At 46.2% G+C, this 18909-nt stretch overlaps 1 protein-coding gene across 2 annotated transcripts in view; it reads left to right on the top strand.

The window, feature by feature from the left end:
• Positions 1 to 8267: 8267 nt before the first annotated feature.
• FAS (Fas cell surface death receptor) overlaps positions 8268 to 18909 on the top strand; it is a 92789-nt gene continuing 82147 nt past the window's right edge. Inside the window, exon 1 of one of the 2 annotated variants that reach the window (XM_069753501.1) lies at positions 8268 to 8353. In XM_069753501.1, the coding sequence (XP_069609602.1) occupies positions 8324 to 8353 (30 nt within the window). In that variant the 5' untranslated portion in view covers positions 8268 to 8323. The remainder of the gene's footprint in view (positions 8354 to 18909) is intronic. The other variant, XM_069753500.1, reaches the window with a different exon arrangement.

Below are 18909 nucleotides of genomic sequence, written 5' to 3'. Positions count from 1 at the left end.
ATTGGAGGTTCGAGGGGGAATAGATGCACACAGAATGCACCTCAAAGGAAGGGAGGGAAACAGAGGGTGGCAGCGGGATTGGGGTGAAGGAGCAGTTATGCGACAGGAGAAAACCAACTCCTCCACCATGCTTGCTGCTGGGGCGTGGTGTGTGGGATAGGTGGAATCCAACATACGAGAGTGCAGCAGGAGAGGCTGTGTCAGAGGGGGTGAGCCAGGTTTTGGTGATGGCGATTAACGAAAGTTTATGAGTAATGAAAAGATCATGGATGTAGGAAAGTTTGTTGCAGACAGAGCGAGCATTCCATAGTGCTCCTGTTAGTGGGACTGTAGAAGCGGGGACTTTGCATATGGGTATAAGGTTTGAGAGCTTACTGAAAGTTGTGATAGAGCATGGATGAGAGATAGAAATGACTGTGGAAATGTGGAGAGGAGGACCAGGATTTGGAGCAATATCACCAACAGTGAGGAGGAGCAGAGAAAGTGTTAGCAGGTGAGAGCAGGAGAGGGTATGAGGAAACTGTCTGTGATTGGAGACAGAGGATTGTATGTTGATGAACAGTTCAGAGGAGGAGGTAAGATGGATGGGGAGGATTGAAGAAGAGATGACCAGTTCCTTACTAGGTGTAGGGATTAGGGGGGTTAATAGAAAGTGGAGAATTTTAGGGGTGAGTGTGAAAACAAACAGAAACATTGTTTACACTGGCTGTATCCAGTTCAATTCTGGAATTAATTCTGAGCATTACACTTCTATGATGCACTTATAGGATACCCGGGGCAGACAGACATCTTGGCAGACTCATGCTATACAATAAATATGCAACAAAGTGCATTCAGGTGTGAAGCAGAGGGGAGTGGTCTGTGCTCATCTTGGTCAGATAATTAAGAGAGCCAGATGTATATGATCAAGGCAGAGTAAACAAGGTCATAAATAACATATTGCAGGGGTCAGTTGAAAAGCATGCCAAGTTTTGCTAAAGGCTGAGATAGGAAAGTTCAGTTTACACTACAGATTGATATCATCATTGTTCTCAGGGCCAATCACATTTGCAGTGTTCATTCTCAATATTAAATTATTTAGTTTTTGTATGAAGCTATACCAAGCTTTGATACTTTTTTTTAGCCATTGTAGAAAGTGTGTGCAGCGCCCCAGGGTCCTGGTCGTTGCAGTAATGTCGTTCCTCTGGTGGCTTGGATAGGAAGTTAGTCAGAAGGCGACTGGGCATCGACCCAGGCAGAAGCTGACTGGGCTTCACCCAGGCAACACCTGTCAGGCAGACAGGGGAGAGGAGGAACATCTAACAGCTGCAGACAGAGAGGTCCCTGACAGGGGTGGGATCCTGTCAGAGGCCTAGATAGAAGGCCACGGAGCTGCGCCTGCCCCACATGCGGCAGCATCCTAAGAAAGGACACGAAGGGAATTGCGTTGCTGAGAGTGAGAAACGAAGTCATAGCAAAAGGAGAGGAAACCAGAAGGAGTTCTGCCCTGTAAAAGGTTGCCTCCTTCTGAGGCGCAGAAGCCGGTAGCCAGAACACCGAGGGAGCAATCGTCTCCAAGCCTTGCTTCAGAGACTGGCAGGACAGCTAGTTCCATATTATTTGCCCGACCCATACCCAGGAGGCACAGTGGCAACTTGTGGGGGGCTGGGGCGTGCTAGAGTCCCTGTAAAAAGCCTCAGGCCATCAGTCATACGGGTTTGTCTTATCCTTACCATCAGGGAGACAGAGAGAAAGAGACATAACATCTAGAACACCAACATCAGTTGTGAGGACCTCACCGAGAAGCTCAGCAGGGAGGGACTACAACACTCAGGCGCTAGAGGAAGGCTAGTGATTTCCACCTGGATAAGGGGGACTCTGGATTTGCCTTCAGACCGGCTGGACTCTGCCTACCCTGTGATCTGGTGCTCTGGACTGTGGACGCTGCAGCCTTTAGTAAAGGTAAAGAGACTGCAACCTTGTGTCCTCGTTATTCACTGCGCCTTACAGCATCCACCATCCACCATCTACACCTCTGGGAAGCCCTGGGGATATACTTCACCTGTGGGAAGGTATACCATCTAGCTGCCATAACATCACCCCAGCGGACCCCTAAGCAGCGTCGGTCACCCTAACCGAATACCACAGGTGGCGTCACGAACATTATCCCTTTAAAGACCTTTCCCCCATTTACAACGGACACCCCTAGGGCCACGGACCGGGTCAGCCACCATGACATCCCCCTCGAGAACCGAAGGGCCCATCTCCTGAGTACCCCACTGCCCTTCTGGGGGTGCTCCATGTGCACCACATCCTGGCTATTGGAACAACTGACCAAATAAAACCTGCTTGGATCATGACATCTAGTGGTAGTGCCATAGAATAAGATGGGGACTGTGTCTCAGCATGGATTGAAACAACTGATAATTGAATGAACAAACGAATGAACGAATGAAATGCTCAGATTTATAATAAGAAGCAAACCATATTAGGAACCTGTCTGTGATTAATGCTGTCAAACCCTTGAACAGTATGAATTGCAACCAGACCGCATGATTGCAGCCGGATATATTATTCTCTGAAACGCTTTGTCATTTCACAGAATAGATACTTTGAAGAGCAGTGTGCACATAAGGAGAGACCTGTCAATCACCTGGAGCAGCACTGGGTATATTTTGTTCTGAAACACTCTTAGAAAATATACTTTGAAAAAGGGGAAAATGTAGTGGCTGCAGGGATTGCGTGACATAACAATGTTAAGCAATCCCAAGGAGAACCAGTGCCATCATTGCTGGAATGGTGCCGGCACTGAAGGTGAATATACGTGTCATTATTTTATAAGGGGGAATATAGCAATTGTGAAGGGGCTTCACACATGTTATTTTGTGTCCAAATAATAATGTCTTGCAATGCCTAAATAGAGAAAGGTTTCATAATAAAGTCCTTTGTGCCGTAGCGCATCGTGCAGGTTAATGGTAATCCTTGAGTGAACCTGGACGTTCATAATAATAACTACTATGTCACTCAGTGAACATGCAGCCATCCCATAGAGTGAGTATCATAGTAACATAGTAACATAGTAAGGCCGAAAAAAGACATTTGTCCATCCAGTTCAGCCTATATTCCATCATAATAAATCCCCAAATTTACGTCCTTCTACAGAACCTAATAATTGTATGATACAATATTGTTCTGCTCCAGGAAGACATCCAGGCCTCTCTTGAACCCCTCGACTGAGTTCGCCATCACTACCTCCTCAGGCAAGTATGTAATTGCTTACAAAGTAACCAAGCCCACCCAAAACAGAGATGACCCACCAGGTGGGTCTGGTGTGATATAAAACAGCTGCATTGGCGAAGCAGATCAATTGCATAATAAAAGTAACCTGTCATGTTAAATGTTATTCATCTGCAGATATAGGGTTAATCTGCAGGTAAGTAGTGTATTGAGAAAATGACGTTTTATTCTCCCTCCTCTTTTCTGCTCGTTTCCAGTTATTGGGTGCGGTGCAGAGAGCGGTTTTACCCCCCGCTGATTATATTGTGAGTGTGCTGTTATCACTTTGACAGCTGGCTCTGTACACACACTGTCCTTGTCAGATTGGGGTGCCAAGGGCCCACCAGTAACATTGACTTTGGGGGGTCCACTTTTCACCTTCATACAAATATTACACTACCCTTGTTCACAAATTTACCTATATCTCTACATAATAATAAAATGGGTAGCGTTGTTAATAAATAATGAGATGCTGTTTTTTTCTGTACAAAGAGAATCAAGTGAAATATGCCAAGTACTGTCCAATCAGTGGGGTGGGGGCCCCAGATCTGCACAGTGTTCGATGCGCTTGCGTACTCAAGGACTGCGCATGTCCAGGAACTGATTGAGATGCCCCTTAAGACACGCCTACCTGGAAATATGCGCATAAACAACACAAACGCAGGCAAAAACATATACAGATGCGTGCACACGCAGCATTTTTTTGCCATCATGTGTAAGATGATGCGGATAAAAAACGCTGCGCATGAATGTGTTTGCAAGCATTTTTGTATGCAGGGCCGGCTCCAGGTTTTTGAGGGCCCCGGGTGAAAGAGTCTCAATGGGCCCCCTCCCCCTTTAACACATACCACGATTTATGATCGCATATAAACACAGCCATGTAGTATATAACACAGCCCACGTAGTATATAGCACAGCCCACATAGCATATAACACAGCCACGTAGTATATAGCACAGCCCACGTAGCATATAACAGCCCATATAGTATATAGCACAGCCACATAGTATATAACACGGCCCACGTAATTTATAGAACAGCCCATGTAGCATATAACAGCCCACGTAGTATATAACACAGCCCACATAGTATATAGAACAGCCATGTAGTATATAGAGACACTTGCCCCATATAGTGCTGCACAAACGTTATGGCCCCATAGATGCTCCATACAGACACTTGCTCCATATAGTGCTGCACAAACGTTATGGCCCCATAAGATGCTCCATACAGACACTTGCCCTATTTGCTGTTGCTGCGATAAAAAAAAATCACATACTCACCTCTCCGTCGCTCAGGCCCTGGCACTTTCAATATTCACCTATCCTCGTTCCAGCCGCTGCTCCATCTTCTTCACCATCTTCTGCACTGATGCTCAGGCAGAGGGCGCACCCTAACCACGTCACCGCGCCCTCTGACCTCAGCGTCACTGCAGAAGACGCTGAAGATGGAGGCAGAGCGGTGGCTGGAACGAGGAGCAGGTGAATATCGCGCAGCGCTGCGCTCCCCTCCCCGTTATACTCACCTGCTCCTGGCGCTGTGCAGTCCCTGCTACCCGACGCTGCTGCTTCTTCCTGTATTGAGCGGTCACCGTTACCGCTCATTACAGTAGTGAATATGCGGCTCCACCCTTATGGGAGGTGGAGCCGCATATTCATTACTGTAATGAGCGGTACCATGTGATTGCTCAGTACAGGAAGAAGCTGGGGAACCGGGGACCTGCAGGGACTGCGCCAGCTGCCAGGAGTAAGTAGGTGAGTATAATTAGACAGCCCCCAGCCGCTCCCCCTCTCCTGCCGAGTCAGCTGCGTGATGTGCCGCTAGCTGAGGGCCCCTGGGGGAGCGGTGGTCCTTGGCACTGGCAGCTGCCTGCCACTAACGCCGGCCTTGAATGGGCCCCCCTGTCTCGCCAGGGCCCCGGCACTTGCCCGGGTACGCTGGGTGCTGACGCCAGCACTGTTTGTATGCGTTTGCATACGCGGATGATACGCTGCAGACTCAAACGCTATTGTGAAGCTAGCCTTATCAGGATCTATAGCTTACACATAGACAGGGGTCAGGACATAGCAGCATCCTCAGTGAGTGGCCGCTGTGCAGATAATATGGTTGATGCAGTGACTGAGCACACAGCCAGCTCACTGATGATGTGTCTGCTGCATGTGTGGAGTGGAGCCTTTAAGGATGCCATCCACCAGCACAGGCTCAGGCACTTGCCCAGCGGGGGCTGTGCTGCTCCAGCTGCTCTGTGATGGCTGACAGGGGTGAATACTGCAGGATGGCAGGCTCAGCAGGGATCAGATGATGGAAAGTCCCGCCCTCCTGTGGATCAGCACTGGCTGCATCTAATCAGTACAGTATCTTAGGAATGGTCACGAGACCAAAGCTCATTGTGTGGCTTCTTCTTCCAATTTGGGCCAGAGACGTCAAAAAGTTGGATACTCGTGGGTTACAGCTTGTAACTTACAAGTTCCTAATGTGACCTACTGGAGAATACTTACTGTAGCTCCTAAGGCTAAGTTCACTCTTGGTGTTGTTGCCGCTTTTTTGTTTTTCTGCAGCAAAACCTGATCTGACCAGGAAAAAAAGCTGCAGAAAAAAAGCATGTTTTCCTTAGTTTTCTTGCATTTTTCATGCATTTTTTGTGTTTTTTTGCAGTGGTTTTGGCATGCTAGATTTATCTCTTGTGCATGCAGATAAAGTTTAGTATTCGAAAAAAAAGAGCTATTCCAAACAATGAGGTTTTGGCACAAAAAAAGCTTCAAAAAATGATACCTGTGTTTTTTGGTGTGTTTTTTCAACAAACATTCAAGTAAATGGGTGAAAAATCCTGAAAAAATGCTGAAAGAAGTGACATGCTCTATGTCCAAAAAATCATGCAAAGCACAAAATACTGATGACAAAAAATCCATCGGTAGACTAGCGGTACAAAAATGATGCTGGCCTGAAGTATCGCTTGTCCATGAGCACCCATCCATCAACCGGGAAGTAAGCAGACTGGGGAGCAGTGTGCTCCTGCTTGAGAAGATGGAGCCCAACCTTTAGGCCACATCCACACCACAATATTTCAGTATTTGTAAGCCAAAACCAGGAGTGGGTGAAAAATGCAGAAGTGGTGACGTGTTTCTATTACATTTTTCCCCTGGTTGTTCCTGATTTTGGCTTACAAATATTGTATTAAAGTGCATATGCAAACCACTATTCTTTCCATGTATGTGCAAACAGTGGCGTAACTTGGAACACATGGGCCCCGATGCAAAAGCTCCAACGGGCCCGCATATATTTTAAATCTTTAATAGCAATAGTCTTTTTCTATAGGCCAAAGGGACTTTTAGGGCCCCCTAGGCTCCAGTGCCCGGGTGCGATTGCAACCCCTGCACCTTTTGTAGTTACGCCCCTGTGTGCAATTATGGGTGGGGATATAAAATGCTCAATGGCTCTGACTCAGGGACCAAACATAGCTACTAAACATGAACATGATGAATAAAAGGAATACTTTATTAGATGGGTGATGCAGCTTTCGATGATATGAGCCTGCCCCCTACGCACGTTTCGACATACCTTCGTCAGGGGTGTTTGGTCACTGAGTCAGTCATTGAGCACCTTATATCCCCATATTTGTACATATATGGCAGAGATAGTGGTTTTCACATGCACTTTATTATAAAAATATATGAAGCTGCCCACAGTTATGGGATTTACCCCTTGCTTTCAATCAATGAACATTATATACTCAGTGGCACAGGCACTATATATACCGGTATGTGTATCTTCTATTTTTCTGATATCTTGATATATACCATATTACTAGCTACCTTCTTGCAATTCTGGATTTTTTCCAAGATTTTTGTGATCTATTTTTGATACAATTTTATCACGTCTTTGTAGTTTTTAAATCTTTGTGCTCACATGTACCCTATTACATTTTAGATTATGTTTGCAGCAACATGATATACCATCTTCATTTTGCATTTGTATAATACAGATACTGATATGCGCCTTCCTTTTAATACTGGGTTGCACAACCGCTGTGTATTTGTATATTAATAAAATATATGTTTGTAATGCCACCGACCATAATCTCGGTTTCACCCCCCTTTTTTAGTTCATGTTTCTTAGGTCGAGGGTCTTTTTCTATATTAGGTCCCAAGGCTGATGTGCAGTAGAATCGTTCTCATACTATTATTCTACATGCAGACAAATTCATACCTAACCTAACTTTGTCTTTGTTCTTGTCTTAACCATTCCCTACACCTGACTGAACAGGGATTTTTGGTATGGCACATGGAGGTGCCCTCCACTCATCAGAAACTCCAGATTCACAAATAGGCGTGCTCCTCTTCATGAATCAAAAGCGTCTGACTCCAATATGACTCCTCTCACCAAAACTGGCAAAAAAATCACCAGTCTTGATGATTCAAGCTCATTATCGACTCATTATCGTATTTGTGCCTCTCTTTTTTTCCTAGTTTTTGCTCTATTTCACCTGTTTCTCATTTGCGCCTTATTCTTCTTTTAATTCGAACATTTTTTCACTCTATTTTATATGAGTTCGCCTGTTTTCTTTTTTTATGTTCTACATTGCAGGCAGAGTTTGGGGTTTCCAGATATTTTCTACTAACTCAACAATTGCGAAAGTCACAATATTCTTGCGAAAATGTGCTCCAATCCCCCCGACAGAGTCATTCATTATATGTACGTTTGACGTTTTTATGCAAAACTTGCAACAATTTTAGCTGTTTTTTTTTATCTAAAAAGGTGCAACAAAAGACAAAAGTGAATAGCAATTTTTTATTGTTTTGCAAAACTTGTGAATCGTGCTTGCCATTTTGAAGAATTTGCACAAAAACAACAACGGATATCACAAGACAAAAAAAAATAGAAAAATTACTTACAATTTTTTTTTTTTTCAAATGATTAAACGGGTCTCCATTCCTGTAAATAAGGAAGACGCACAAGTTTTTTCCCTGCACAGTAGTCACATTTACAGTAAGGAAGTAATTCTGACTCCTCCTTAGGGGTGGATTTCTTAATCACCCATCTTTCCTTTCAGTTTTTCTTTTGCGATCGTCATGAATACCTGGAGAGGAGTTCTTCGGCTGGTAAGTTTATTAAATATTGTGGCGAGTTTCCCTTTTTTACTAAATTAAATTAACAGAAACTTTAACTAAACTTCATGGTAGAGTAAGAAAAGCAAGCGTCTGTCCGAGAAGACAGGAACATTGGTAAGGAAATACAAACAGCAGAGATCTGTGCTCGCAGGAATGGGTCACTTTTACTCTCACGCTTAGGCTTTTGAGCAGCTGAGCTGATACAAAAGTTTTGACAAGTTAATAGTATCAGTGTTACAAGTCCTAATTCTGCACTGTCAGGATTACTTCCTCTCCTGCCTAGTTTTACTGTAAATGGGATCTTCTGTATAAAGTTTCTATAACTTTTCATCTGTGAAACTCCATCACCCAGCATACCCCGCCAACTGGAAACTATGGTAGTCCGCAGTGGGAAAACTGCAACATATGGATCACGGCTTTATGTGATAGGACGCTACTAATGTTAATCAAAAGTCATCCCTTATGTAAGATCACATTGAGAAGAGCTGGTTCATGTCTTGACTTGTCTTAACATAGTAACATAGTAACATAGTTTTTAAGTTTGAAGGAAAAATATTTAGAATTGAGAGTCCTCAGTGGTTGATACCTTTTAATGGATAACTGAAAAGATGGTAATAAATTGCAAGCTTTCGGGACTACATACGTCTAGGGTTGAGCGAAACGGGTCGTTCATTTTCAAAAGTCGCCGACTTTTGGCAAAGTCGGGTTACATGAAACCCGATCCGACCCCTGTGCGGGGTCGGCCATGCGGTACGCGACTTTCGCGCCAAAGTCGCGTTTCAATGACGCGAAAAGCGCCATTTCTCAGCCAATGAAGGTAAACGCAGAGTGTGGGCAGCGTGATGACATAGGTCCTGGTCCCCACCATCTTAGAGAAGGGCATTGCAGTGATTGGCTTGCTGTCTGCGGCGTCACAGGGGCTATAAAGGGGAGTTCCCGCCGACCGCCATGTTACTGCTGCTGATCTGAGCTTAGGGAGAGGTTGCTGCCGCTTCGCCAGAAGCAGGGATAGAGTTAGGCAGGGTCCATTAACCACCAAACCGCTTGTGCTGTAGCGATTTCCACTGCCCAACACCACCTTCGGTGTGCAGGGACAGTGGAAGCTACATTTTTTTTTTCCCCCCCCTCAGCGCTGTAGCTCATTGGGCTGCCCTAGAAGGCTCCCTGATAGCTGCATTGCTGTGTGTACGCCGCTGTGCAAACCAACTGCTTTTTTCAAAGCACAAATCCTCTTGTTCCTTCCTTTCTGCACAGCTATCTTTTTGGTTTGTACACACTTTTTATTTAATTTGTGCATCAGTCCACTCCTTATTGCTGCCTGCCATACCTGGCTGAGATTACTGCAGGGAGATAGTAATTGAAGGACACTCCCTGTTTTTTTTTTTTTTTTTGTGGGAGATTAAGATTGACATTTCTGCTAGAGTGCCATCCCTGTCTGTGTCATCTCTCACTCAGTGGGCCATAGAAAGCCTATTTATTTTTTTGCTTGATTTGGGTTATAAAATCTACCTGAAAAAATCACTACATCAATCAGTGGGAGAAAAATATTGGCCTCAGGGCTTGTGTGCCACTCTTGACTCCTGTGTGCATCATCACTCACTCAGTGGGCCATAGAAAGCCTATTTATTTTTTTGCTTGATTTTGGTTCTAAAATCTACCTGAAAAAATCACTACATCAATCAGTGGGAGAAAAATATTGGCCTCAGGGCTTGTGTGCCACTCCTGACTCCTGTGTGCATCATCACTCACTCAGTGGGCCATAGAAAGCCCATTTTTTTTTTTTTTTGCTTTATTTGGGTTCTAAATTCTACCTGAAAAAATCAATAAATCAATCAGTGGGAGATTAATATTGGCCTTTGGGCTTGTGTGCCAGTCCTAAGCGTGCCATCTCTCTCTCTCAGATAGTGGGCCATAGAAAGCCTATTTATTATTTTTTTTATTGGGTTTATAAATTTTCCCTGGAACAAAAAAAAAAAAGTGGGAGATAAATATTGGCCTCTGGGCTTGTGTGCCACTCCTGACTCCTGTGTGCGTCATCTCTCACTCAGTGGGCCATAGAAAGCCTTTTTTTGTTTTATTTGGTTTCTAAATTCTTCCTGAAAAAATCATTTTATTCTATTTTTTTTTTTCCTAAAGTCTCCCTGAAAAAAAAAAAAAAAAAACAAATCAGTGGGAGATTAATATTGCCCTTTCTGCTTGTGTGCCAGTCTTGACTCCTGGGTGTGCCATCTCTCTCTCTCTCTCCAATTGTGGGCCATAGAAAGCCTATTATTTTTTTTAGCTTGATTTGGGTTCCAAAATCTACCTGAAAAAATCACTACATCAATCAGTGGGAGATAAATATTGGCCTCTGGGCTTGTGTGCCACTCCTGACTCCTGTGTGCGTCATCTCTCACTCAGTGGGCCATAGAAAGCCTTTTTTTGTTTTATTTGTTTTCTAAATTCTCCCTGAAAAAATCATTTTATTTTCTTTGGTTTCTATATTCTTCCTGAAAAAATCATTTTATTCTATTTTTTTTTTTTCCTAAAGTCTCCCTGAAAAAAAACAAAAAAAAAACAAATCAGTGGGAGATTAATATTGCCCTTTCTGCTTGTGTGCCAGTCTTGACTCCTGGGTGTGCCATCTCTCTCTCTCTCTCCAATTGTGGGCCATAGAAAGCCTATTATTTTTTTAGCTTGATTTGGGTTCCAAAATCTACCTGAAAAAATCACTACATCAATCAGTGGGAGATAAATATTGGCCTCTGGGCTTGTGTGCCACTCCTGACTCCTGTGTGCGTCATCTCTCACTCAGTGGGCCATAGAAAGCCTTTTTTTGTTTTATTTGTTTTCTAAATTCTCCCTGAAAAAATCATTTTATTTTCTTTGGTTTCTAAATTCTTCCTGAAAAAATCATTTTATTCTATTTTTTTTTTTTTCCTAAAGTCTCCCTGAAAAAAAAAAAAAAAATCAAATCAGTGGGAGATTAATATTTACATTTGTGCTTCAGTGACAGTCCTGCGTGTGTGACATCTCTCTCATTTGTTGCCACCAACAACAGAGTGTGTAACATTGTGCCTGATTTTCGTTGTGGTCTCACTCACCTGTAAAGGGGTAGCTAAATCATACTGAAGTTATAGCTCACCGTGTAATTTGTGTGACAGCAACAAATACCGTTAGTTTGTTTACGTTTTTAAAACAATGAGGAAGTATGGTGGAAGAGGTCGTGGCCGGGGGCGTTCATTGTCAGCTGGTAATGAGGGTAGTGGTAGTGGTGGAGCATCAGCTGGTCGTGGGAAAAAAAATATTGCACCTAAGTCTGGAGCTGTGGAGCCAGGTTTGTCGTCTGGCTACACAAGGCCTCGAACGCTCCCTTTTCTGGGAGTAGGAAAACCGCTTTTAAAGCCGGAGCAGCAAGAGCAAGTTTTGGCTTATCTTGCTGACTCAGCCTCTAGCTCTTTTGCCTCCTCTCGTGAAACTGGTAAATGTCAAAGCAGCGCGTCGTTAGTGGATGTTCACGGTCAGGGACAAGTCGCTTCCTTGTCCTCTTCAGCAAAAACAACAACAGAGAAGAATGCAGCAGGCGACACAACGGGTTACTCCATGGAGCTCTTTACACATACCGTCCCTGGCTTAGAAAGTGAAGCAGTTAACAGTCCATGCCCATTACAAGTTGAATCTGACATGGAGTGCACTGATGCACAGCCACAGCCAGACTACTATGCTGGTCCTTTGACTCAGACCACAACATTGCCCTTGCAGGGTGCTGATCAAGAATCAGACCCTGATGAGACTATGTTGCCCCATCACGAACGCTATACCACCGACCGACACGGTGACACAGACGAAGTTGCACACGAGCTACAAGAAGAGGTAATAGATGACCCAGTTCTTGACCCCGATTGGCAGCCATTGGGGGAACAGGGTGCAGGCGGCAGCAGTTCTGAAGCGGAGGAGGAGGGGCCGCAGCAGGCATCAACATCGCAACAGGTTCCATCTGCCGGGCCCGTATCTTGCCCAAAACGCGTGGCAAAGCTAAAACCTGTTGGAGGACAGCGTGGCCATCCGGTTAAAGCTCAGTCTGCAATGCCTGAAAAGGTATCCGATGCTAGAAAGAGTGCAGTCTGGCATTTTTTTAAACAACATCCAATTGATCAGCGCAAAGTCATCTGTCAAAAATGTTCAACTACCTTAAGCAGAGGACAGAATCTGAAAAGTCTCAATACAAGTTGCATGCATAGACATTTAACCACCATGCATTTGCAAGCCTGGACTAACTACCAAACGTCCCTTAAGGTTGTAGCACCCTCGGCCAATGAAGCTAGTCAGCAACGCAACATCCCTTCCGGCAGTGTAGGGCCACCATTTTCCGCACCACCTGCAGTATCTGTGCAGGTTTCTTTGCCAGGCCAAAGCCGTCAGGGTCAGGGAATCACCAGTTTCGTAGTAGGAAACACTGCATCTAGGGCACCGGTGGCAACAATACCATCTCCCACCGTCTCTCAGTCTGCCATGTCCACCGGCACCCCCGCTAGTTCCATGATCTCCAGCTCTCCAGTCCAGCTCACCCTACATGAGACTATGGTTAGAAAAAGGAAGTACTTAGCCTCGCATCCGCGTACACAGGGTTTGAACGCACACATAGCTAGACTAATCTCGTTAGAGATGATGCCCTACCGGTTAGTTGAAAGCAAAGCTTTCAAAGCCCTGATGGACTACGCTGTACCACGCTACGAGCTACCCAGTCGACACTTTTTTTCCAGAAAAGCCATCCCAGCCCTCCACCAGCATGTTAAAGAGCGCATCGTCCATGCACTCAGGCAATCTGTGAGCACAAAGGTGCACCTGACAACAGATGCATGGACCAGTAGGCATGGCCAGGGACGTTACGTGTCCATCACGGCACACTGGGTAAATGTGGTGGATGCAGGGTCCACAGGGGACAGCAAGTTTGGGACAGTTCTGCCTAGCCCACGGTCTAGGAAACAATTGGCTGTAGCCGTTCGCACCCCCTCCTCCTCCTCTTCGTCCTCCTGCAGAAGCGAGAGCTCGTCCACAGACCGCAGTCGCACAACCACTCCATCCGCAGCTGCCACTGTTGCACACCAGGTCTCCCATTATGGGGCAGCTACTGGCAAACGTCAGCAGGCTGTATTGGCTATGAAGTGTTTGGGCGACAACAGACACACCGCGGAAGTTCTGTCCGAGTTCTTGCAGAAAGAAACGCAGTCGTGGCTGGGCACTGTAGATCTTGAGGCAGGCAAGGTAGTGAGTGATAACGGAAGGAATTTCATGGCTGCCATCTCCCTTTCCCAACTGAAACACATTCCTTGCCTGGCTCACACCTTAAACCTGGTGGTGCAGTGCTTCCTGAAAAGTTATCCGGGGTTATCCGACCTGCTCCTCAAAGTGCGTGGACTTTGCTCACATATCCGCCGTTCGCCCGTACACTCCAGCCGTATGCAGACCTATCAGCGTTCTTTGAACCTTCCCCAGCATCGCCTAATCATAGACGTTGCAACAAGGTGGAACTCAACACTGCACATGCTTCAGAGACTGTGTGAACAGAGGCGGGCTGTTATGTTTTTGTGGGAGGATACACATACACGGGCAGGCAGTAGGATGGCAGACATGGAGTTGTCAGGTGTGCAGTGGTCGAAGATTCAAGACATGTGTCAAGTCCTTCAGTGTTTTGAGGAATGCACACGGCTGGTTAGTGCAGACAACGCCATAATAAGCATGAGCATCCCCCTAATGCGTCTGCTGATGCAAAGTTTGACGCACATAAAGGATCAGGCGTCTGCAGCTGAGGAAGAGGAAAGCCTTGATGACAGTCAGCCATTGTCTGGCCAGGGCAGTGTACAGGACGAGGTAGCGGGCGAAGAGGAGGAGGAGGACGAGGAGGATGATGGGGATGATTATATTTTTAATGAGGAAGCTTTTCCGGGGCCACTGGAAATTGGTGGCGCGGCAAGGCCGGGTTCTGGTTTTTTGAGGGACACAAGTGACGTGGATTTGCCTGAAACTGCCCCTTAACCAAGCACAACCGCAGATTTGAGAACTGGAACTTTGGCCCACATGGCGGATTATGCCTTACGTATCCTCAAAAGGGACACACGCATAACTAAAATGATGAATGATGATGATTACTGGTTGGCCTGCCTCCTTGATCCTCGCTATAAAGGCAAATTGCAAAATATTATGCCACATGAGAACTTGGAACTAATATTAGCAACCAAACAATCAACTCTTGTTGACCGTTTGCTTCTGGCATTCCCTGCACACAGCGCCCGTGATCGTTCTCACACGAGCTGCAGGGGCCAGCAGACCAGAGGAGTTAGAGGGGCAGAAATCAGAAGTGGCGTTGGCCAGAGGGGTTTTCTGACCAGGTTGTGGAGTGATTTTGCTATGACCGCAGACCGGACAGGTACTGCAGCATCAATTCAAAGTGACAGGAGACAACATTTGTCCAGTATGGTTACAAACTATTTTTCATCCCTTATCGATGTTCTCCCTCAACCGTCATTCCCATTTGATTACTGGGCATCAAAATTAGACACCTGGCCAGAATTGGCAGAATATGCATTGCAGGAGCTTGCTTGCCCGGCAGCTAGTGTCCTATTAGAAAGAGTATTCAGTGCTGCAGGTTCAATACTAACAGAAAAAAGGACTCGTCTGGCTACCCAAAATGTAGATGATCTAACCTTCATTAAAATGAACCACAACTGGATTTCGAAATCTTTTGCCCCACCTTGCCCGGCTGACACCTAGCTTTCCTATGAAAAGGTCTTGCCTGTGGACTATTCTGAATGCCTTTTCCAATCTCGTAATTTTCTGCACCTGATTGTCCAGCATACGACATGTTTACACCTCACTAAATGGCCAAACTCCCCACACGGGGCCGTGGTATCGACACTTGGCGACAGCACCCGTGAGAGTGCAGTTTGTCTGAAGAGGTGGGTGAGCCCGCTTTTGGTCGACGGCACTGCCACTGAGTCCCTCCTAGTACAATAATGTCTCTCTGGCGGTGGTGGTGCGCACCCAACGTCAGACACACCGTTGTAATATGAGGGGCCCTGGGCCTGTACCGCCAGCCAAAAGACAGTTTCCCCCCACCCCAGCTCAAACAGTGCTCTACCACTTGCAAAATTATCTCACAGCTCCACCAATGTTTAGTCTATGCGCTGACATCCTTCAATGCCTGCCATTGACGATACCATTGTATTGACATTTTTGTTATGTTAGGCCTTCGATGCCTGTCTGTGGTCACTCCTTCCACTAGGCCTCCACTGACCACACCACTGCTGCCCGTGTACCCCTGTAACCAATTTAAAATTGCCTACAGCCATGTGTTATTATTTTAGGCCTTCGATGCCTGTCTGCGGTGACTCCTTCCACTAGGCCTCCACTGACCACACCACTGCTGCCCGTGTACCCCTGGAACCAATTTAAAATTGCCTACAGCCATGTGTTATTATTTTAGGCCTTCGATGCCTGTCTGCGGTCACTCCTTCCACTAGGCCTCCACTGACCACACCACTGCTGCCCGTGTACCCCTGTAACCAATTTAAAATTGCCTACAGCCATGTGTTATTATTTTAGGCCTTCGATGCCTGTCTGCGGTGAATCCTTCCACTAGGCCTCCACTGACCACACCACTGCTGCCCGTGTACCCCTGGAACCAATTTAAAATTGCCTACAGCCATGTGTTATTATTTTAGGCCTTCGATGCCTGTCTGCGGTCACTCCTTCCACTAGGCCTCCACTGACCACACCACTGCTGCCCGTGTACCCCTGTAACCAATTTAAAATTGCCTACAGCCATGTGTTATTATTTTAGGCCTTCGATGCCTGTCTGCGGTGACTCCTTCCACTAGGCCTCCACTGACCACACCACTGCTGGCCGTGTACCCCTGGAACCAATTTAAAATTGCCTACAGCCATGTGTTATTATTTTAGGCCTTCGATGCCTGTCTGCGGTCACTCCTTCCACTAGGCCTCCACTGACCACACCACTGCTGCCCGTGTACCCCTGGAACCAATTTAAAATTGCCTACAGCCATGTGTTATTATTTTAGGCCTTCGAAGCCTGTCTGCGGTGACTCCTTCCACTAGGCCTCCACTGACCACACCACTGCTGCCCGTGTACCCCTGGAACCAATTTAAAATTGCCTACAGCCATGTGTTATTATTTTAGGCCTTCGATGCCTGTCTGCGGTCACTCCTTCCACTAGGCCTCCACTGACCACACCACTGCTGCCCGTGTACCCCTGTAACCAATTTAAAATTGCCTACAGCCATGTGTTATTATTTTAGGCCTTCGATGCCTGTCTGCGGTGACTCCTTCCACTAGGCCTCCACTGACCACACCACTGCTGGCCGTGTACCCCTGGAACCAATTTAAAATTGCCTACAGCCATGTGTTATTATTTTAGGCCTTCGATGCCTGTCTGCGGTCACTCCTTCCACTAGGCCTCCACTGACCACACCACTGCTGCCCGTGTACCCCTGGAACCAATTTAAAATTGCCTACAGCCATGTGTTATTATTTTAGGCCTTCGAAGCCTGTCTGCGGTGACTCCTTCCACTAGGCCTCCACTGACCACACCACTGCTGCCCGTGTACCCCTGGAACCAATTTAAAATTGCCTACAGCCATGTGTTATTATTTTAGGCCTTCGATGCCTGTCTGTGGTCACTCCTTCCACTAGGCCTCCACTGACCACACCACTGCTGCCCGTGTACCCCTGTAACCAATTTAAAATTGCCTACAGCCATGTGTTATTATTTTAGGCCTTCGATGCCTGTCTGTGGTCACTCCTTCCACTAGGCCTCCACTGACCACACCACTGCTGCCCGTGTACCCCTGGAACCAATTTAAAATTGCCTACAGCCATGTGTTATTATTTTAGGCCTTCGATGCCTGTCTGCGGTCACTCCTTCCACTAGGCCTCCACTGACCACACCACTGCTGCCCGTGTACCCCTGGAACCAATTTAAAATTGCCTACAGCCATGTGTTATTATTTTGGGCCTTCGATGCCTGTCTGCGGTCACTCCTTCCACTAGGCCTCCACTGACCACACCACTGCTGCCCGTGTACCCCTGGAACCAATTTAAAATTGCCTACAGCCATGTGTTATTATTTTGGGCCTTCGATGCCTGTCTGCGGTGACTCCTTCCACCAGGCCTCCACTGACCACACCACTGCTGCCCGTGTACCCCTGGAACCAATTTAAAATTGCCTACAGCCATGTGTTATTATTTTAGGCCTTCGATGCCTGTCTGCGGTGACTCCTTCCACTAGGCCTCCACTGACCACACCACTGCTGCCCGTGTACCCCTGGAACCAATTTAAAATTGCCTACAGCCATGTGTTATTATTTTAGGCCTTCGATGCCTGTCTGCGGTCACTCCTTCCACTAGGCCTCCACTGACCACACCACTGCTGCCCGTGTACCCCTGTAACCAATTTAAAATTGCCTACAGCCATGTGTTATTATTTTAGGCCTTCGATGCCTGTCTGCGGTGACTCCTTCCACTAGGCCTCCACTGACCACACCACTGCTGCCCGTGTACCCCTGGAACCAATTTAAAATTGCCTACAGCCATGTGTTATTATTTTAGGCCTTCGATGCCTGTCTGCGGTCACTCCTTCCACTAGGCCTCCACTGACCACACCACTGCTGCCCGTGTACCCCTGGAACCAATTTAAAATTGCCTACAGCCATGTGTTATTATTTTAGGCCTTCGATGCCTGTCTGCGGTCACTCCTTCCACTAGGCCTCCACTGACCACACCACTGCTGCCCGTGTACCCCTGGAACCAACATCAGAAAATATAAAAATAAGTATTTTGCTTATAAAAAAGAAAATACTGGAGAGATATCAAATGCAGACATTTTAACATTAAAAACAAACACATACAACAAAAATCTGGTACAGTACTAAAAATGGCCACCAGCTACAATAACTTTCTCCTGCAAGTAGTTAACTGAAAGGTTTTTTCAATTTTAAACACAGATATGGCATCCACCGAGTGTTGTCCTGTCGCGTCTTCTTTATATTATTGCCAAGAAGATGCAAAACAATGAAAATAATAAAATCATTATTTACCAAAAAAATAGAGTAAGTCAAAACCACATTGCAAATAAACATTCATTACAAATAAAGAAGCAGGGCGCGTCCGAGGGTGAGTATATACCTAATAAGAATATAATCACCCTCGGACGCGCCCTGCTTCTTTCCGACAGCCTTCCTTCCTAAGAATCAGCCCTTCCGTGGTGTAGAGAGAGGGTTTGTTACACTCCAAGGTGTTCCCCAGGTTGCCTTTCCTGAGCTTCGATCTTCCGGCTCTCGTTTAGTAGTTGTTGGAAACTACGCTGCATTGGGCCTACAAATTGGGTATGGGGTGTAGAGAGATGGTGTGTTCCACTCCAAGGTGTTCCCCAGGTTGCCTTTCCTGAGCTTCGATCTTCCGGCTCTCGTTTAGTAGTTGTTGGAAACTACGCTGCATTAGGCCTACAAATTGGGTATGGGGTGTAGAGAGATGGTGTGTTCCACTGTAGAGA

This window comes from Ranitomeya imitator, chromosome 2 (assembly GCF_032444005.1).
Source record: "Ranitomeya imitator isolate aRanImi1 chromosome 2, aRanImi1.pri, whole genome shotgun sequence".
NCBI classification, from domain to species: domain Eukaryota; kingdom Metazoa; phylum Chordata; class Amphibia; order Anura; family Dendrobatidae; genus Ranitomeya; species Ranitomeya imitator.
This window is presented reverse-complemented; position numbering and strand designations above follow the sequence as displayed.